General features: G+C 45.1%; 1 protein-coding gene across 1 annotated transcript; it reads left to right on the forward strand.

The window, feature by feature from the left end:
- Positions 1 to 17977: 17977 nt before the first annotated feature.
- Positions 17978 to 20024, forward strand: LOC149278208 (catechol O-methyltransferase domain-containing protein 1-like). The gene is made up of 5 exons (XM_089502237.1): positions 17978 to 18065; positions 18718 to 18836; positions 18928 to 18982; positions 19301 to 19437; positions 19872 to 20024. The coding sequence occupies exons 1-5, from the start codon at positions 17978 to 17980 to the stop codon at positions 20022 to 20024; spliced, it is 552 nt and encodes a 183-aa protein (XP_089358363.1).
- The last annotated feature ends 726 nt before the right edge of the window (positions 20025 to 20750 follow it).

The following is a 20750-nucleotide window of genomic DNA, read 5'->3' on the forward strand; positions in this document are numbered from 1 at the left end:
TAGGGTGGGAGATGGAGTGGGGCAAGAAAGCATAGCGAGCAGGGTCTCTGTCTGATGATCGCTCCTGGAGTCTGGAAGTCGCTTTTCACCCGCCACTCAATGAGTGTGACGTAAGCTTCCTGTGAGATCTCAGTGTTTCTCTAGAGAACGTATGAAGAAGGGACCGCTGAGGTCTCAAAAGCTTACATAACTGTTCCACCCATAGGGAACTTGTAACTGGACAATACAATGACCCCTAAACCCCGGTACTGTTGGGTGAGCCATTTATTTGGGCGGACGGGGGCACAGCTGGAGCTGGATGCTGAGGCTTTGCCCCTTGTTGCGCAGCACATATGATCAAGTGGTGCAAAGAGCAATCGCCATAGCAACAGAGACTTTGCACTATAGAGCTCAGGTTGCCGTCCCGTCTCCATCGCTCTACGGCCCCCCCTAGTCAGAGTGTCAGGTGCTTCTGCCCCAACACCCCCCCCCACCGTGGGAGAAGATCCTCTCTTTTTTTTCTCCCCGTCGGCGGCCTGTCTGTCAGGCCTCTCTCACGTCATAACAAATCACCGGCACTCGGCCTGAGCCAGCGCACGGCCGTGATAAATGGCCTACAGGACTTTGAAGTGCTCTGGCAGTCGAGATGGACCCGGGGTACTGACAGAATTATATACACAACAACGTATCCAATAATGAGACCATTAAACATTCCCGCCGTGTGACAGGCGGTCTGAGCAAAGCCAGCGCACATCAATCATCCCGCCACGCATAACCTTCACAATTAGCTCGTCCGCCGTGCATTTCTGAACATTATTCCACTCCTCGCTCCGGCACTCTCATATCCAAGCTTCCCACGGCCTACCTCTCTTTTTTTCGGCGTTACTCCGCATTCTCGCTCCAGGGTAGTGGGTAACTGGAAAAGCCTCCCAGCAGAAGTGGTAGAGGGGATTTAAACATGCATGGGATAGGCCTATGGCTCATGAATCTAAGACGAGACCAACGACTGATTAAGGTCTTTACAGCAGGAGAAACGGGCAGACTAAATGGGCTTCATGGGTCAGATCTACCATCAAGTTCTAAGTTTCTGCTTTGATATCCAGGTTCTTCCATGGCCTTTCTCTCTTATTCCACATATCTACCCCATATATCCATGGAGGACCTAGATCTCACCTAGAAGAACTTGAGAATAAGGTAGAGAGATCATGTGTCCTCAATTTGAGGAGACAGTTCCTAGATGGGGTCTTCTGTCCCTGGTTTCCAAGGATCTTCTCCACATCCGTTTGTCTAGGATGGAAGACAAGACCTGGACGAATAAATACAACCCAACATTATCTGCGTATCTTAATCTGGTGTTTGTTTTGGAGTAGGAAGGGCCTTCAAAGTCTATGGACAGGGTGGGCTGGAGAAATAGTCCACCCCACCGTAGGTGGTCAGAGTCCACAAAGTAGACCTTTACATAAAACTGTGTTTCAAACGCAGGCATGATTTTACGAGGTTCTCAGGATAAATTCCCTTTAAATATCTATTTATTGGGCATAAATATGAATTCTTCTAGCAAGAAGCCCCTCGGGAGAAGTTACGGGGTTCAACTGGCCAACTGACTAGGACACGAGGGACCCCATGATGTAACAGTATGAAATAATTACCCTACAGCAATCCGGTTTTCCTTCTCTTCACTTCGGATTGGCCGGGGTAAGGGCAATGGGGTCCAGTAGAAACCACCACCCTTGCTCCTGGAGGTTGGTTATTGGATGACGTTCTGGCTATAAATGAACATGCGCATGGCACAAACAGGGCATAATACAGGGTGGAGTCAGGGAATGGGAAAAGTAACAGGAAAATACCCGATGAGGGTAAATACCGTCGGTTATAAATCCTGGGCCTGGGTGAGTTTTGGGAGGAAAGTGGCAGCCTGTGGCAAAACTTGCATTATCTGATCAACTTCCTGTCCTGAAGTCTCCTCCCTCACCACCGTTACCATGGCTGCCTGAACAAATCAGTAACAATCAGCAATTTAACAGGGGAGAGATAACTTCATGGGACAAAGTAATCCCGAGAACAGGAAGTTAAGGCGGCCGCTCCCACGAGATACGCGTAAGGCGGGGGTGTTCTCAGAGAAATATGTTAATTGACTCTGCTGACAGCATTACATGGGTTAATTTAGTGAATGGGGCTGGAAAAGAATAAAAAGGGATAAATAAAGTGAATTTATTCCCGGTGGGGGAATTTATTCCCGGTGGGGGATTAGAATGTAAACGGTTAAATCTTACTGCATTTCCCACTCTCATCGCCCACATATATATATATTATTGGGGCGTAACAATAAGCGTTAATGTTTTTTTGGCATGATCTTTTTTTCTTCTAACATTTAATAATAATTATAGATTGTAAGCTCACGTGCGAGGACCCTCTAAAGCCCACCATTCTTGCTGGGTACTTTGTATAAACAAAATCCCCTATGGCTAGATTGTAAGCTCACAGGCACGGCCCTCAGCTCCGCGGAATATGGTAGAGCCTAATAAATAATAATAATAATAAAAATAATAAGTATATAATTATTTTTTATAATTTTCATTTTTAGCATTATTTTTAAGATTATTTTATTTGTATTATTTTCAGTATTTATTTAATCACTATTTTTTTTTAGGCCTATATATGTAACGCAGCCTTGTTGTGGTTAACCGAGGGTTAATCGTCGCCGCAGGACGCGTTGAATATCTTCAGCTTTAGAAATAACCATTTTTTATTGTATTTTTTTTGCCCTTTTCCGTCTTATTGAGCGGCGGAGGGCGGTCACTCGCATTAAGTCTCCATTTGGACTTTAAGTGTTGTGGAAAGTGAAGCTCGGCCCCCTGGCACGCGGCTGCCACCGAGGGGGCATTAAGGGTCTTGATGAGGCTGGGGGATGGACGGGCACGGCCCCAGCTCGGACGCCGCTGGCTCTGCCCGGAGACCTGGACCGAGAAGGTAGGATTGTAAGCCGGTAACGTTGCCAGGGCTTGGCCCCCCAGTACCTCTCGCCCCCCCCCTTGGATAATGGGATTTTAATCGTTCCCCTCCTTGATCGCCACAACGAGCCATTAAAACACAAATGACCCCGAGGTGACCCCTGGCTTGGATGGGGATCGCACTTCTGACGGCCAAATGGCCCCGACGGCTGATGCCACTTTGATGGTGCGTCTGCGGAAGGTACGGATTCTATCTGTCGAAATGTTCTGCAGGGCATGTCGTCCGGAGAGGCTTTGGGGTGATGCACAGGAGCAATCCAGGAGAAAAGTGAAGCAATTGCCATAGCAACCGACGGACTGTTACCCCGGGTGGCTCCACCGATCTGCACCAGAAATGTCAATTATGAAGGAGTTATCAATAGTGACCATAGAAGGACCAAGAAACCATAGTCCGGGGGTGGAGATGGGGACCGGGAGGCAGAGACCGGGAGAGGAGATGGGGAGAGGGAGGCAAAGACCGAGGGGGGAGACGGGGAGCGGGAGACAGAGACCAAGACAGGAGATGGTGGGCAGGGGCAGAGACCGGGAGAGGAGATGGGGAGCGGGAGGCAGAGACCGGGAGAGGAGATGGGGAGCGGGAGGCAGAGACCGGGAGAGGAGAGGGGGAGCGGGAGGCAAAGACCGGGAGAGGAGACGGGGCCCTGAGAGGCAGCGTCCGGGAGAGCAGACGGGGGAGCGTCTCTGCTCGATGTGATGGTGCTGCTAACACATTCCCATTATCAACACACTTAATATAGAGAGATACACCATGGGTGCAGCCATCTTAACTTCCTGTTCTCATGATATGCAGGCTTATTCCTCCCCATTAAGTTATCCTTCCATTGTTGTTAAGTTCCTGGCATCTTAAGGGTGAAGGAGAACCTGAAATTGATCAGATGACGCCGGCTCTGCCACAGGCTGCCACCTAAATGTGTCCAATAATATAATACTGATAAAAAAAACAAAAAACAAGCTGCAACCATACAGCCGAGTCTAACTTTCTGCTCAGTTAACCCCTTCTGGCTTCTCCGTTATAGGAGTTTTTAGTAGGGGGGATACTAATTGCTTCCATCTGGAGTTAAAACTTTTTTTTTTTTAAGGCAAAAAATCTGCTTCTTTTTAACTTGGAATTTAAAAAATAAATAAATAAATAAATAAAAATGTGTCAAATATGAACAGATTTTATAGAAATCACCATAAATCCTTTCCGAACAGGCCCCAAATTGTGACGCATTGCGGACCTCGTAAAAAAACGACAGACCCTCCACTGCAGAGCTTAACCTTTTCCGGCAGAACCGGAAATAAAACAGGCAAAGGGTATTTTTTTTTATTATTATTATTATTATTAGGTTTTTTTTTTCTTACGCTAATAATTTACAAAAAAAAAAAAAGAGAAATAACTCAAAGACAAGTCCATCTGCTTTGAATAAATTTTAATTTCCTATTCTGTCTCTCACCCATTAGCCATTCCGCTGAGAATTCAGCTAAATTCTTTCATTTAGTCTATCCCATCTGTATCCAATTACAGCGGTCCGACAGCAAAAAAAAAAAGAATGTTTTATAGAATTTTTTTTAAAAAAATTCACCTCTGCAAGGTGCAACACAAGGTTTCTGTAATATAAATTAAATGCCCCCACATATGTTCTACAGCTGATACATATGTTGGAGGTGTTGGGGATTATATATTGTGCTGTGTGATTTAAAAAAAAAATATTTTTAACATTTTAAAAAAAAAAAATTTGTATTTAACTAAAAAAAAAAAATAATAATTATAAAAAAATATTCTAATTATTAAAAACTACCCAGTCACAAACTAATTTCTCAATAGGACTTTTTGAACCCCCCCTTTTAAATTTGCTCGTCAACTTTGTACGCGTTTAAAAAAAAAAAAAAAAAAACTTTTCCACCAAATCATAATGAATGATTTTCCGTCATTGAAACTTTTATCATTTGAAGTCTCGAAACCGATTATTTCTGATACTTGTCATTCCGCGGCCCTGGAGAGCACCTGCTACTATTATTGTCCCCCTTCCTGGTTTGAAGAACAGATGTTTTTAGGTAAAAAAAATAACAAATTATAGTATTTTTTCAGAATGGGGTCTGTTGGCGAGGTTGAAATTTGTAAACGATAGGAGGTCGGAGGTCAACGAGGTGTTGTGGGATCAAGCTTTCACTAAATCATAAGGAATTTCTTCCAGACAATCCCTGGGGAGCAATCGGAACCTCTAAAGACAGCCAAATAAATAATTTTAGAAACTGAAGAGGAACAGACGCTAAAAACGGAAAATTTTACATTTTTTCCAGACCAAGTAACTCAAGAGGGTCTCCATGAAGAGACAAAGAATTGGGATATGTTACGTTTGGAATGCCTAGTGGATCCCAGTTGGGATCAGATGCCTTATCCTTATATGGCCTATAACTAGCCTCCTGATTGGCCTGTCCTATCATCCACTTTGAATGGTTCTGGAATCTTGAATTACGGTAGTGAGGGCCAACCAAGATGGAGCAGAGACATAGAAGAAGTCAAAGCTTAAATGACCATGTGAAACATCCTGAAGGACATAAATTCTGTGATGTCTTCTCTATTACTCTCTCAGGGTAGTGTTGTCGAATTAATGGTCCATAATAGCGTTGTGTAGGTTCCTTCAGCCGGTTCTGGTGAAATTCTAATAATTAAACCCAATAAAACGTGGTAACATAAAACCATCTCAGCCGGTCTGGAAAACGTTGGAAAGCCAAAAGATTTGGTCAATGACCAATGAAACATGGTGACATGCCACCATCTTGACCAGTCTTGAAAGCCGTGGAAAGCCAAAGGTCTTTGGTGAAGGACCAAAAAACGTCTTTCTAAGTAGTCTCTACCAGTACGATAGAAGGAGATACCGGGAATGTCAACTTCCCACACACCTCCTTGGATGGAAAAGTCCTGAGAACCATTGTTGAAATTTTTCCAATCTGTTTACCTCCTCGCCAGGCTTAAAGCCTACCTTGTGGAGGTGGTGAACGTTCAGGACGCCCTCATTCAGTCTTCTGTCTATAATAGTTGTATGGCAACGTGGTGTGAGGATCAATCCAGTAGATGACCTGCACCACAAATACATTCATATATTAATGGCAACTCAGTGGTGGCCACGAGCTGAAGATCCTCCAAGACTAAGTGTCTTTTAATGACCTTTTGGGGAAACCTATCCTTCCATCCACAAAGAGGTTACATGGGTTCCCATGGATCTGCAGGACCTTCACAACCATACATTGACCCAACTCAGACTATGATAGTTTCTTTAAAACTCTTATTAAATTTGACATCCTTTGTCTGGCTCATATTTATCTACAAGGCCTTTGATGTTGGTGGTGAGGAGGGGTAGGGCAAACAAGGAGGAATTTCCTGATATAAATACCCGAGATGAGCCATCGGAAGGAGGTAAAAGGGCAGAGGAAGTGTAACAATGTAACATTCTCCTAATACGTTCCTCTGAGAACTGTAGGCTTCATTTCATTTCCTTTTTTCCAACAAACGCTTTAAAATTTAAAGTACTAGAAATTTAAAGTAAAAAAAAACAACTTTCATGCCCCCTCTGGAAAATTCCTTGTGCTGCACTGAATTTCCTCGACAGACGCAATAGTTATCAGATCAGACGTGGTCATGAAGTTCAGCTTCCCTGTTCCCGTATTTCCTGTATCGGCTGTTTTACATACCATGGCGATTAAAGTTATACTAACAAATACGTCACCCCAGGTTCTATATCTGCTCACAGTAGCTTTCCACAGCCCTCCCGTAAACCCAATAAGTAGCTACCTTCTGCCTACAGGGGTTGGTAGCCATTGTCCAAATTAAGAAGCTCTCCATTTATCAGTGGTAGCCATAGCAACCAAACAGTATGAGGAGAATAGGGTAGAATTAAATCACCTTTCACAAACTTGGCATACGAGCAGACAGGTCCCGTGTGTGTTGGTGACCAGGACCTTTGGTGGTGGCATGTGGCTTCCTTGGTCTAGCAGAAAGTAGCCTCTGTGCCTGGTTGAATCAGAGAAAATCCAAGGTTTCTCAAGCTTCTTCCAACAAGATAACCCTAATGGAGAACCACGACAGGACAACAGCATCTGATTCATACAATATTTTAGGGTGTTTGATCCTTCACTGGCTCCATCATGCTCCTAATGTAAGTGGTGACCATCTATTCAGATATTTAAAAAGACTCCAAACTTGAAGATTCTCTCCCTTCTTCCCGTGGGCAGTGAATCGTTCCTCATTAAGAAGAAGAGAAGACTCAATATAACACATAATTCCAAATAAAACTTGTGCGCTGTGTCATCTTGTTGCTTACTTAATTGGCTTCTGCAATCATATCTGGAAAAACCCAAGCAGGGATATAATAAACTGGGAGCTAATGTACCAAATAATCTGATTATTAGGACATTTCATGGCTATTCAAATCATTTAGAACTCACCATTTCTTTCCTTTTCGCTTAGAAAAATGGACAAATCAACTCACACAGTAAAGAAACCTTGCCAGGCGGCTTCGTGTTTGGCGAGCCAGGCTAGTCCTCTGTATAATGGCCACTAATAATTTGAATGAGAGCTAGAAAAGCTGAAAGAAAATGATGGAGTAAAAAAATTCAAATTAAGTGGTCTGTAGACACGCTGGTGGCCACATGAACATACCATGGTTGTAGAGCAGCTCAAGCCTTGGTGGGCTTTGCACCTGATGACAGGGCTCTTTAGAATAAATATATTTATTCTACAAATTTTGGTATATTTTAAGGAAAAAGTCTGTTTCATGTAAGACCTCAAAAAATAGCAAGAACCAATGTCCCAGAAGGTTCCATCATCTGTCCAAGGTGCCGACTTAGTTAAGTGGACAGCCCAATCAAGTCTACTCCTAACAAATTGGCGTTGTGTCTTCCGATACAGAGGCACCTATACGTAGACTGCTTTACTGAGGGATCCTTTAACCCTGAGATTGCTTTCTTCTAAAAATAGAAAGAATTCAGCAAAAAATTCTCGGCCATAGCCTTGAGTTATCAGAGGCGTTGAGCATGTTCAACCTGTCAAGGGTTGACGCTTAAATGACCAAGACACCTTATGTCTTAAGGGGAAAAAAAGATGGATTGTATGTCTTTAATAAAATCTTAATCACATTAAAGGAACCTTAATCCTTGGAATCAACCTCCGTCATTAACGTCAACAGAAGAAAGGAGATAATTCTTCTAAGCCCCGAGGAATATATCATGGAGATGAGCCAAAGATCAAACGCACCTTCTGCCTAGATATGGTCTTTTACCCGTGTCTGAAATTCATTAGCCTGGGAGGACAAATCATTTGATTGACAATATTCTAAAGAAGAGATGAAAAATCTCGTTGGGGTCACAACGAGAGGCAGGTTTCACAAGTCAAGCATAGTTTAATTTAAAGCAGGGCCGTCTAGCTGGAGTCTGATGGGACGGGAAGAGGTTTTGCCTTATTTATATCATTCCACTAGAGGAATTATCCAGAAACTTTTTGGAGAAGGTTCTCCGGGATGACATGACCTTGAGTCCTCGTTTTCTTCCCATCCAAAACACAAAGTATTTAGTAATGCAGGATCTGGATTTCGCTGGTATATGGGAGCTGACATATCAAACTTCAGTTGACTTTACAAGAATCTTGCCCCCACGTCAATTGCGAAAGTGGCCATTAAGCGTGGTGGGCAACTCAGAAGAATATGCAGATCCTACTGACAAAACCCACCAAGTTGTCCCACTAAATTCCACTAACACCGTTCTCCCAGTCCAAGTCCAAGTATTTGTTGACTGGGATCTGGATTTCGTCATCATTTGGGATTGGAGGGATCAGACTTCAGTAGCAATCATCTTGCCAAAGTATGGTGACAGAAGCCCCATGTTACTTGCCGAAGTGCTCATTAAGGGTAATGGCCAACTGAGCAGACTATGTTGTTCCCACCAAGTTGTCCCATGAAACAGGTGCCCCGTTCTTCCAGTCCAAGTGGCGGTCATGATTCACTAACACCGAATCTGGATTTTGCCAGTTTATGGAGGTGGAGGTATCAAATTTCATCTAACCAAAGCATGGTGGCCCCACATGACTCGTCGAATCGGGTCAACTCAGCAGATCCCACCATTACAACCTACCAAGTTGCCCCATGAAACAACGTCTCTGCCAGTTATAATGTACTACGTGCTGTGTTTTATCTCCTCGCTCCCCGGGCGATGTCTTCTAGGTCTGCTCTGGAGTATTTCCTACCCAACGAATAGTTAACCCACCTTTTTTTGTGTGTAATTGCATCAGTTTTTTTTTCCAGGCCAGTTAAAAAGATTTAATAAAAAAGGAAAGGGAGGAAAGAAAGAAGAAAAAAAAAAAACAGGCGAATCCGAGGTATTGATCTTCCTGCTTATTGTTCTTGCGCGATTTTGACATTTATTACTTTGCAATTATGTTTATCTGGGGCATAAATACGCGGCGCGCACGTTCTGCGGTCTGCGGCACGGAGAGGTGATACATCGCACTTATCTCCTCCGCTACGCTTTTAATTTGTCACCCTCCTTCTGCTAAAGAGACGCTCTCATTAAAGGATAAATAACGTATCTTTTAGTCTAATTATTTTCTGGAAGCAGGTCCCATGTGTCTTAGTGACAAATGCCCCCCGTGTACCCTTTTTTTTTCTCTATATATCTATAATTGCGACGTCTCGTTGCCACCACCTTCACGGTTCTTCAGCCATCTCGCGCAGGACGAGGAGACAATGATTAAACAAAGAACCCTAACCTAGTCTGAGGGTGTCAGGGTGAACGGGCAGATTCTGTAGGTTTTTACCCCATTTTTGGGGTGAATGGACAGATTGTAGCGTTTTTGCCCAGTCTCAGGGTCTCTGGGTAAATTGGCAGATTTTTAAGGTTTTTTTTTTCCAGTCATGGGGTGAATGGACAGATTCTTAAGTTTTTTTGCCCCAGTCTCTAGGTCTCGGGTAAATGGGCAGATTCTTGGGGTTTTATCGCAGATTATGAGGGTTTTTAATCTAGTCATGGGGTGAATGGGCAGATTCTCAGGACTTTTGGTCTCTATGATATCCGAGCATCCTGATTGGTGCTTTTCTCCCTGCTATATCACAGCTGGAATCCCTGCTTGAATACAGGTGACTCCATTCAGAATATCTTTTCCTCCTGACCAGTCACGGTTTCCATAACGACCGTTATTAGAAACCATTCGGCTAGCGAGTCGCTGCAATAGGATCTGTGTGATGGGCTGTTACAGGGTTAATATTTGAGGCTCCTCAGGGGCAGGTATGATCGTAATTTTCTAAGATTAATAAACTGCTTTCCAGAGAAGAAACGAACGGGTGTCTCGGCACTATTCACGCTAAGCGAAGGCCCCATCATGGAGGTACAACCATTACCTGTGTATGGGAAGCAGGGGGCCCAACCTCTGTGACCTATCATGGGGCCTGTCGTTGACCATCTTGGCCTTCTACCCAAATGTGGGCCTTGGCTGGATTTGTGGCCAGGGTGGACCCTTTTTGGGGGATTGCACTCTTTCCAGACTTTGGAATCTCCAAGGAGGACACAAAAAGTTAAGACGGACACTTTGCCTTAACATTCATGGCCAGGACCTGGACCCATTCTATTAAAGGAGGAGATGAAGACACCGAGGTCACTTGTGAAGGCCGAGGGGAGGGAGGAAAGAAGGCCACAGGGACTAGCCAAACTTAACAAGGACACTTGGTAGGGAGGCTGTAGGCAATAAAGGGGCAGTAGAGGGTCTGAAGGGGAGTTGTTTGGTAAGGAAGGTGTAGAAAAGGGTCGTAATGGAGAAAAGAAAAGGAGGGTGATGGAGGCCAGGACTGGAAAATATGATAATGAAATTCAGTGATCAGCGAGATTTGAAACAATTGCTCTACGAGGTGTAGCGGGCGGTGGGGGGGGAGCGAAATCAACAAATCATTTTGTTTTATTGGCCGTTAGAGTCTCGGGAGAAAGTCAGCCTGCAGCTCACTGCCTTTTTGTCGAAATTAAAATGTCAGAGAAAAAGAAATAGAAGAAAACAGGGAGGTCTGCAATTAATTACGGACCCATAAAAATTCAATAATCAGGAGACCTGAAAGGAGGCCGAATTTGAGAGGGGGGTGGGGGGTCAGATATATGAAGCTGTACACTTCCATCTCTCCAAATGAGTTTTTTTTAATCTGATGGGGCATATACGGAGATGGCGTCACCCTCATATTTTTGGCATTAAAAAAAATTTAGGAGATCAGGAGTCCCATAGCTGCCCTCAACATCGAGAAACCACGTCCCAACAGTACTGTGTCCAGGACCTGGAATGGGGAGCACTGGTACATTCGGCGAAGGGAGCCGATCCATGCCTTAAAGGCAATCCATGTTTGGTAGGGCTGGGAGTGGTGGTTGGTCAGTGGTCCATAGGGTGCAGCACCCTGTATTCAATCAAGATGCCAACTTCATTAACCACTTGAGTTGGTCTACAGGCTGGAGCAGAGGTCTACATCTCCCAGCTTCTACCTCCAGCATCTCCAGGTTAATGTTGAGTAGAAAAGCGGTAAGCAGCTCTTCCTAGCTAGGGCACAGGGGGTATCTCCAGAGGACAATGCTTTCTGCCAATGGGTTGAGGTAGTACTGGTCAATCTATTATATATATATGCCCAAAACATAGAGTTAGACCCCTTCACCAGAAAGCCCCTCTCCAATCTTCAACTCAAGTAAAAAAATACATATTTTCGCAATTAATCAGAAATCCCATGACGAGGACATACAGCTCATCATCACGTGAGAAGGTGAGAATTCGGGAAACGAGGTGCTTAAATCAGAGCGATCACAATGAAGAAATAGAAAGATCCTGGTTTGGAGGGGGGAAGAAAAAGAAATTGAAAAAAGAAACAATTTGGTCTGGATGGAAAACCTTCTTTTTCTACGGGTTGTTTTCGCTTTCTATGGAAAGCCATTTGTACGGCCTGATTTATCACCAACGCAGCAGTGACAGTAATTGGGCTCTGTTATTACAACAGCGGGTCAGATGTCCTTTTCTCTAATAGACCTTCCACGGTCTTTGTTTTATAGATATTCCGAGATGTCTCCAGTGCATTACGGCAAGCGGAGGTCAAACCAAGAATCACTCGAAGAAATAAAGAGAAGCATTTGTACACCACGCAGAGGGAGCGAATTGGAAGGCAAGTGAGGATCGGCACTGGGAATTGGCCAACTAAATCACCAATTGGATGGTGAACCGCCAGAGGACTTCTCCGTGACCGGAAGAGCACATCTCTCCACCCCATTTATTTCCATTGACTCCCTTATGGCATGAGTGCTTGATCATCTTTGAAAAAGATCTGAACAAGAGAGACAGCAGGCAAAAAAAGCCAACACCTGGTCGAGGACAGGTGATCACAAGTGGTTGACCTGTCCTGGGCCAACACCAGGACAATGGCCCAGAGTTAACTTCATTGCGAGGAGCCTAGAGTCGGAGTTATCATAACAGTCTCTAGGACAGTTGTCTTGGATGAAGTCCATGTCTGTTTAAGTCTTAGAATTGTCCCCTCCGTGTTGGGAATGCTTCAGTCTTAACCGTGTGACTAATGGTGGTCTACAGAGAAACGACCTGATAAGGACTTTATTAGCTCTGCCGTAAAGCAGTTAGCCCAGGGTGGTTTGCAAGCAAGGGTGGCACCAAATCCCACACGACGGCCTACAATGGCCGCCTCCGGGTCTGCAGGCCTCAAGTTGGATCTTTCATGGGGTCTTTAGAGGAGGAAGCCCCAGAAGTTGAGATGGTGGGGTGGCGGAAGGAGGTTAGTGAAAGGCCATCAAAGTTCTCCAAGAAGGTTGTCCATGAACTTCCATTTCCATGTCCTGTTAAGTTCTTTCAATCGAGCAACAAAAAATATCTCGCCTTACGATATAGCAAACTGCGTTTAATGACCAAATAAACAGATTCATTTGTCCATGGGCTCAATTTAATTTTTTTCTGCAGGAACCACAAAAAAACACCACAAAAAAAAATATTACAGGCGTATTAAAAACATTATACGGGCTTCGGACATAAAACCTTTGAATAAACCTCGCTCAAGTTAAAAAATTACCAAGTTTATCACCAAACAGACCATAAAAATAATTCAGGCTATGGGTTTCGGATTTTTTTGTTTTTGTTTTTGCTTTAAATACAGGCTTGAACGCAGGTGATTTTTAAAAAAAAATGTATTTTTCATGTATTTTCATGAAATTCAGCATTAAAATCCAAAAAAATGTAAAAAAATAAATAAAAATAAGGAAAGTTATAGTAATAGTCTGGGGAAATGAAATAAAAAGCCTCATTCTCCTACGACCAAGGGCAATTACCGCTCGTTGATGTCTTGGACAGTGAACCTCGGCTGGCGTATTGCTGAGGGTCTGCTCGCTCACGGCGGGGGAAAGCAGCAGATGGACGGCGGTGTTATCAGAAGACCATAATCGCGCAGGCAATCTTCAGGTGCCCTCTGGAAACACCTTCAAACAGGTAATGAAACCACAAATGAATGGAGCTTTTCCTGGTACATGATGTCCCATCAGCTGCCTTAACGAGCCGGGAGTCCGGTCAAAACGGAAATGGGTTAAAATTACATTTTTTTTTTTGTGGATAATAAAAAAAATGGCGTTTTAGAAAACACTTTGAATGCTCTTATTTTTGGTTCCAGACGGATCAGAAGAATCTTTACCCCCCACCCCTATTGCAGATGTCCACCAGCCACAAAAAAAAAAAAAGTTAATTTACAAACGTGCAAAAATATTTATAGTTCTGAACAAAACTGGACTAAAATTCTGGATTACGCAACAATTTGCACGATTCTTCCAAAAGTATCGCAAAAAAAATCACTGAATTTTGCTCATTTTCGCCCCCGATGTTTGTATTGTTACCGTGTAAACCTTTTCGGATTCTTCAAGGTATTTTTCCTTCCAAAAAGTTGGAAATCGGTAAAATCAGGTGTCCGAGGCTGTTCCGTGTCAGTAGAAGGTGTTGTATTTTTAGGGGGACGAGTTAATTGTTTTCTTATGTGGGGGGTGGTGGCTTTAAGTCCGACCGAACGACCCACGGACTCTACGCTCGGTCAAGGCCGATGGCAGAGCAAACCTTGGATCTCCATTGGACACAGGAGTGAAGGGGTTAACCTATCTCATCGTGTCAGCCTGCGTACCGCGTTCAGCTGGCACTGGACGCGAATTACCTGCGGACCGTGCCCAGGTGCTCACATTATCGAAGCTCTTAGCTCTGGATGGTCCCTGGAGTTGGCTGGGTCCTCCTCAGGCTTCAACGATCCTTGGTCGGATGTCAGCACGGCAGATGTGACCTGGAGGTCTGGCTCTGAGACATTGATTAGCTTGGGCACAGAGAAGCCCAGAGATGGACCTGCCTTTGCTGGCCAGAAAATTAAAAAAAGGACTTTGAGGTCATTAAGGTAATGGTGCTCTTCGGTTAATAGGCCCACCATCTTTCTTTCCACTTTCCATGAAATTTTTTGAACTCGTTCCTGACCGTTTGATCACCTTCACACATAACGATCTGCGATAATGAACCTGGACAAGTATCCGAAACATGATTATGTTAAAGACTAAACGTGTGGAGATGCTTCTCCTACACACCAAAGAGCTTTGAACCTCCCAGAGGACCTTCAAAAAAGTTTACTGGCATGATGAAGGGAACTTTCTCCCAATACGTGGCGTTCTGGGGCAGATCTCCACATGAAGATGGACAGAACCTCAGTAGTGTCGTCCATCTTCCCACCACATCCAAAATAAGCTCTCGGTCAAAGTCCAGCTTCTACGAGGCTCCTCAGACCTTCTGAAAACTATCCGTCGTTAGGGATATGGGGGAAAAAAAGGTGACCCCATTCATAGCCTTTCCAAGAATCCTTGAGGAACAGGACGATGTTCCTCATGGTTATGCGTAGTTGTCTGGTTTGGGACATGTGGTCTACAAGCTTGTGTTCCTTGTCCATGTGAAGGCCTGTCAAGTGGTAGACATGCATGGGCCATGTACAAGAAAATTCCAGGAATGGTGGAGATAAGTAAAGGACTGTCCATGACCCAGGCTCATGTCCTGAAGCCACATGACTACAGTTGCCATACCAGCCATTTGTTTCTTTGAAGGACACGTATACATTTCACATGTTGCTTACCGGCACATGAAAAAGTGCTGCCCCCTGCAGTATAAACTGAGAAAATCAGTAACTTGGTTACATATCCCCCCACTCAATCACACTGCATACATCCCAAGTGTCCTTGTTTAGTTTGACCAGTCCCTCCATCCCAGCATAAACACCGGCAGTTCAGTTAAAATGGTTGGAACTGAGGAACTCACTTAAAAAGGGTTCCCTAAAGGGAGAAAGCGCCCCTCTTCGGCCATTTTAAATGTACAGTGAGCATGATGCCCCAACGGGGCTTATAATAATGTTTTAAAAGCCACCCCTTAATCCGGATTGAAACCCGCCCACCACTTATTATTTTATTGAATTCTCCTGTTTCATATTAAAAATGAAAACACCCGTACATTGTACAGCGCTACGGAATTTGATGGCGCTATATAAAACAATAAATAATAATAATAATATGCTTGATTTTTCTGATTGTAAATTCTTTAAGGCCATCCTTAATCCAGACTGTTTTTCGGATTACCCATTGTACAGCGCGGCAGAATATGACGGCGCTAAATACACCAATGAGTGAGGGATGGTAACGTGATGCCGTGAATGGTAGAAAGAGTTAAATTCGGCACGTTCAATGAGGGTGCAGTACCTATATCTCGGCACCAGGTGGCAGCACCTTCCTGCTCTTTGTTCGCAGAGCGTGCTGGCCCTAGGAGCTGCCTCTCCGTGCCTATTGGCCGCCTGGGACATGTGACGGGGAGGTCCCCGCACCATGAGGATATGCTCTATAAGACCTGTCGTCCTTTGGACTGGCTCGGGGTCCCACCATGTCCTATTCCACTGTCTCTAGAGATGCTGCGGTTGGAATCGCTCTGCTGGGGGCCACATTTGCAGCCGGGGTGTACGTCGGTGAGTCCCAGGAGCCCATAGGTGACATCTATAGATGGCTTTCCTTCGCCCACCAACTATGCCACAAATTTTCTGCTTCCATTTCATTTTGCCTGTCGACTCGGCAACCTGCCCCATAGGGTGCGGAGCCTATAGGCGCTAGATAGCCCCTATAGCCATGCGAAGGCATTTCCCCCTCCTCTCATTAGGGGTTAACCAAAGGGGTGAAATAACCCACGGCGCAATGTTGTTTTTTTCTGGCACACACGTAATATTTGTTCATGTAGCGCCATCATATTCCGTGGCGCTGTACAAAAACAGAGGCTGCCCGGCGGCGGATGCTGCTCAATAAGCGCCATGGCCAGCACTGGGTTAAATTTCATGCCCAGTGGCCATTGGAATCCCAGCCGTGGCCAGACACAAGACCGGTGGTGCCGAGCCAACGTTGGGCTTGCTGAGGATGGTGGGAGTTGGGGGCCACACACACCTTGGTGGTTGGGCTTGCTGAGGATGGTGGGAGTTGGCTGGTTTATTACCCCTCCTCCCCCCTTCTTTTAGGGAAGAGGTACTACCTGTTCAGGAAGAAGAAGGCGCAGAAGATTTTCGAGACTCCCGATGACCCCCGGAGAGACTACGTCCTGCGCCTCTCTCTCCGAGAGCACCCGGCCGCCAAGAAACTGAGACAGGTGGGTGCAGAGCGCGCATGTGACTCCCGCCATCGCAATACGCCAGCAACGTTAACCCTCCGCGTGCCGCGCGGCAAACTCCGCCTTCCGTTCCAGATTTTTTTTTTTGCCCCTGGTGGGTAAGATGCTTTTACACGCTAACACAGGGTATATATATATATATATATATAATGTGTATATATGTACTGGTGCGTGGATTAACCATTTACAGACGCAAGGCGTAAAGGTACGGCTACCGTGCAGAAATACACGAGTCGGGGAGGAAAAAGACGAGAATAATGCATGATCTCTATAAATGATATTTATTATTACTATAGAAATTACTACATAACTATTTCTGTATAATATAATAGAAACAGGCAAACGAGAAATATTAATTACAATATTATTAAAAGTAAAATAATAAAAATAATAATAAACAATAAAAAATATTAATAATAATAAATGTAGTAAAAAAAATAATAATAATATAGATCATGATAGATAGAATAGTAATAATGATGACAACGATAATAATAATAGTAATATAATAATAATAATAATAATAAAAAGAATATATATGATAATAATAAACAATATATAATAATAATAAATGTAATAATAATAAAAAATAATAATATAGATCATGATAGAATAGTAATAATGATGACAACGATAATAATAATAATAAAAAGAATATATATGATAATAATAAACAATATATAATAATAAATGTAATAAGAATAAAAAATAATAATATAGATCATGATAATAGATATAATAGTAATAATGATGACGACGATAAAAATAATAGTAATATAATAATAATAAATATAATAAATAGTAGTAATAATAACAATACATATATAATAATAATAATAAATATATAACAATAAATATAAGAAATAATAATATATGAATAATAACCCCTTCCCCAGCTATGTCCGACTTTTTCCACCCAAAAGCAGCCTCCGCTCTAGGCTCCTCCCTGATTTGTGATAGGCTCCTCCCTGATTTGTGATAGGCTCTTCTCTCTGCCAATCCCTGTCCCTAGGTCTGTACCGGGCCCCCCGATTTCTGACGGAGACCCTGTGTAATCCTATATGTTTTCAATAAGCGTCCCCAGTTACAGGAACCCCCCCGGGGAGACGACCCTCTGTCCGGTAACTCCCACCGCTCCGGTCGGCGACAGATTGCTGATTGGTTAATTGAGTAGATTCATATGGGGGGGTGTAATGGGTAAATGAAAGTACTTTGGGGGTCCGCTGGGTAAGAGGGTCCGCAGGACGTCCCCCGCGCAGTACAGACGGTCCTTGTGTTTCAGCTCCTCTCGGGGATGACGCCGCATGATGTCAGCAGCGACGCCGCTCAGTTTATGGGGAACCTCGCCAGGCTCATCAAGGCACGGAATGTCCTGGACTTGGGTGAGGACACCCGGCTTCCGGGGGTTAACATCTAGCCCCCCCCTTCGCTAAATGACTGTGTATCAGTACCAACATGCCAATACGGGGGGGGGTGGCGATGGTCCGTACGCGATGTATATGTATGTGTGTATGTATAAGCGCTCAGAACCTCGGAGGTCTCTTCTTCAGATGCAACACTGCGTTACTGTGTTTATTTATAAAGCCGTTCCCTGCTGTTTCTATACACATTATCGGGGCTTTTAGGGCTGTAGAACCCTGCGATACCCTCATACCCAGCAAAGATTCTGACCTCCTAGAAAAGAGGGGCATCGGGGGGAGAGGGGGGCATCAGAAGAGAGAATGGCTTTTGGAGATGAGGGGGGCATCAGAGGAGGAAAGAGGGGTATCAGAGGAGGAAAGAAGGGCATTAGGAGAGGAGAGAGGGGAATCAGTAGAGGAAAGAGAATAAGAAGAGGAAAGAGGGGCATCAGGAGAGGAAAGAGGGGCATCTGGAGAGGAAAGAGGGGCATCAGGAGAGAAAAAAAGGGGCATCAGGAGAGGAGAGATCATCCTAATCATCTGCCATTTACCCGTCTCAACCACAAGCTGAGGCTGGCAGAGAGTCTTAAGCGTTGTTTGTTTGCCACTGAATGCCACGTGGTGTTTGCCCCAGGCAGCAGCTGCGGGTACAACCCCCTGATCCTGGCGCTGGCGATGCCCCCTGAAGGGAAAGTGACCGCGAGCGGCGAGGACAAGGAGACCTTCCAGCACGCCAAAGAACACTGGAAAGAGGTAGCGCCCCCTCTGGCAGGGGCACAGACATTGCATTTGGGGCAGGGGGCACTTAGGGCAAATGTGTCTAAACCATTCTCATCATCCTTAGGCAGGCGTGGAGCACAGGATCGACCTCCTGCTGAAACCAGCCGGACAGACCCTCGGTAATTATTATGTCACTGGCTCGCAATGATGTCACTCCTTCACAGCGCGAAATAACTGAGGGGGGTAATTAATGCCAAACGGGGGTAGTTTCATTATTATTGATTGATTTATATAGCGCCACCATCATCCACGGCGATGTACAATGGGTCAGTGTCAGTTCTCTAGTGAGAGGGTGGTGGATAAGTGGAACAGCTTCCTGGCAGAGGTGGTAGAGGTTCGCACAGTGAGGGAACATATGCACGGGGTAGGTTTGCGGCTCCTGGTTTCAGGACAGTTGGGTGTTATGCACCGGCGGACTCCGTGTTTCTCGTTCTCAGACGATCTGCTCTCCGCCGGGGGCGCCGGGCAGTTTGATTTGATCTTCATCGATATGACGGACGAGCGGGACTGCAAAGCGCGCTACGAGAAGTGCCTGCGGCTAGTGAGGAGCGGAGGGATACTTGCCCTGGACGGGGTAAGACAGTCCCGGGGTTATGGGCTACTTGGCCCTTACTGAGAGGACCCAGCTACTATCCACACCCCCCAATGTAGGCATAGGGGAAGAAAGAGGGGCAACACAAGAGGAAAGAGGGGCATCAGAGGAGGTGAGAGGGGTGCATGAGAGGAGTAGAGAGGGGCATCGGTAGAGGAAAGAGGGGCATCTAGGGAGGAAAGAGGAGAATCAATAGAAGTAAGAGGGACAGCAGAGGAGGAGAAAGGGGCAGCAGAGGAGGAGAGAGGGGTGCAGGGGAAGAGAAGGGCGTCAAGGGAGGAGAGAGAGGTATTGGTAGGGCAGCAGTAGAGGTAAGAGGGGCAACAAAGAAGAAGAAAGGAGCATCAGTGGAGAGACAGGTGCAGGGGCATCAGGGGAAGCTGTGTACTGTTAACCCCTTGATGTCCTCTTTCCAGGCACTGGCCTACGGCGCAGTTCTTGGAGTGGGGCACGGAGCGGCGGCAGAGCCGGCAATACACCAGCTGAACGAGGCCATCTTACGAGACGCCCGAGTGGCCCTGAGCCTCCTGCCGCTCACCGACGGACTCACCCTCTGCTTCAAGCTCTGACGGAACCGCAAGGGAGTACTCTATACAGGGCTGCAACCCCCGGCCGCCACATCTAAAGGGACGAATATGGACCGGCGAGAATGTCGGAGCCTTTTTTGCCCTCTGTAGGGGTAAATGTCGCTTCCAGTTCTGGGCAGAACCATAAAATCTTGCGCATGCAGAAGAGGAGCGCGGGGTCCCTCGGCCTCCCAGCAATAAGCGCAGCTTTTTTTTCTTTACCTCAATCAATATTTTAGTGAAATCAGAGCATTTCGGATACAAGAACTTCCGTGATTGGCCCTGGCCCGCTCAGTGTCACCCTACGTGGATTAACAGCAGCATATTTACCACCTCGTGTGAAGACCCCTCTTATACCCCCCCCGGCCGGGGTCCTGCATTACCCACACCGTGCACTCAGGACGCAGATCAGGGCATATTTATTTTATTTTTTACACATCTGTTCTTTCATAATATGACCTCATCACTAATAAAAATATTTATATGACCTCATCGCTAGTAAAATTATGACCCGATTGTAAAAATAATGGCATTTACCGTATTTCCCCATGTATAAGACAAACCTTTTTTAGAAACATGCGGGGTCTAAAAACTGGGTGCGTCTTACACAGTGGTGATAGATTTTTATTTATTTTTTTTAACCGGAAAGGGGGACCTGCTGCTTACCTCTGTGTTGCTCAGCAGCATCTCTTGATCCGTCGCGGCTACACAGGAACCCAGTGGAGTCAC

The sequence above is a fragment of the Sceloporus occidentalis genome, unplaced genomic scaffold, assembly GCF_023333645.1.
Source record: "Sceloporus occidentalis isolate IW3139 unplaced genomic scaffold, rSceOcc1.0.p SCAF_198, whole genome shotgun sequence".
NCBI lineage: Eukaryota > Metazoa > Chordata > Lepidosauria > Squamata > Phrynosomatidae > Sceloporus > Sceloporus occidentalis.

What these genes read in the sequence shown, in the direction of transcription:
- LOC149278208 (XM_089502237.1), top strand. Translation starts at nt 17,978, where the DNA reads ATGACGCCGCATGATGTCAGCAGCGACGCCGCTCAGTTTATGGGGAAC. An exon ending in ACGGAATGTCCTGGACTTGG is followed by an intron (nt 18,066 to 18,717) that starts GTGAGGACACCC and finishes TGTTTGCCCCAG; the next exon opens with GCAGCAGCTGCGGGTACAAC. An exon ending in GGATACTTGCCCTGGACGGG is followed by an intron (nt 19,438 to 19,871) that starts GTAAGACAGTCC and finishes TCCTCTTTCCAG; the next exon opens with GCACTGGCCTACGGCGCAGT.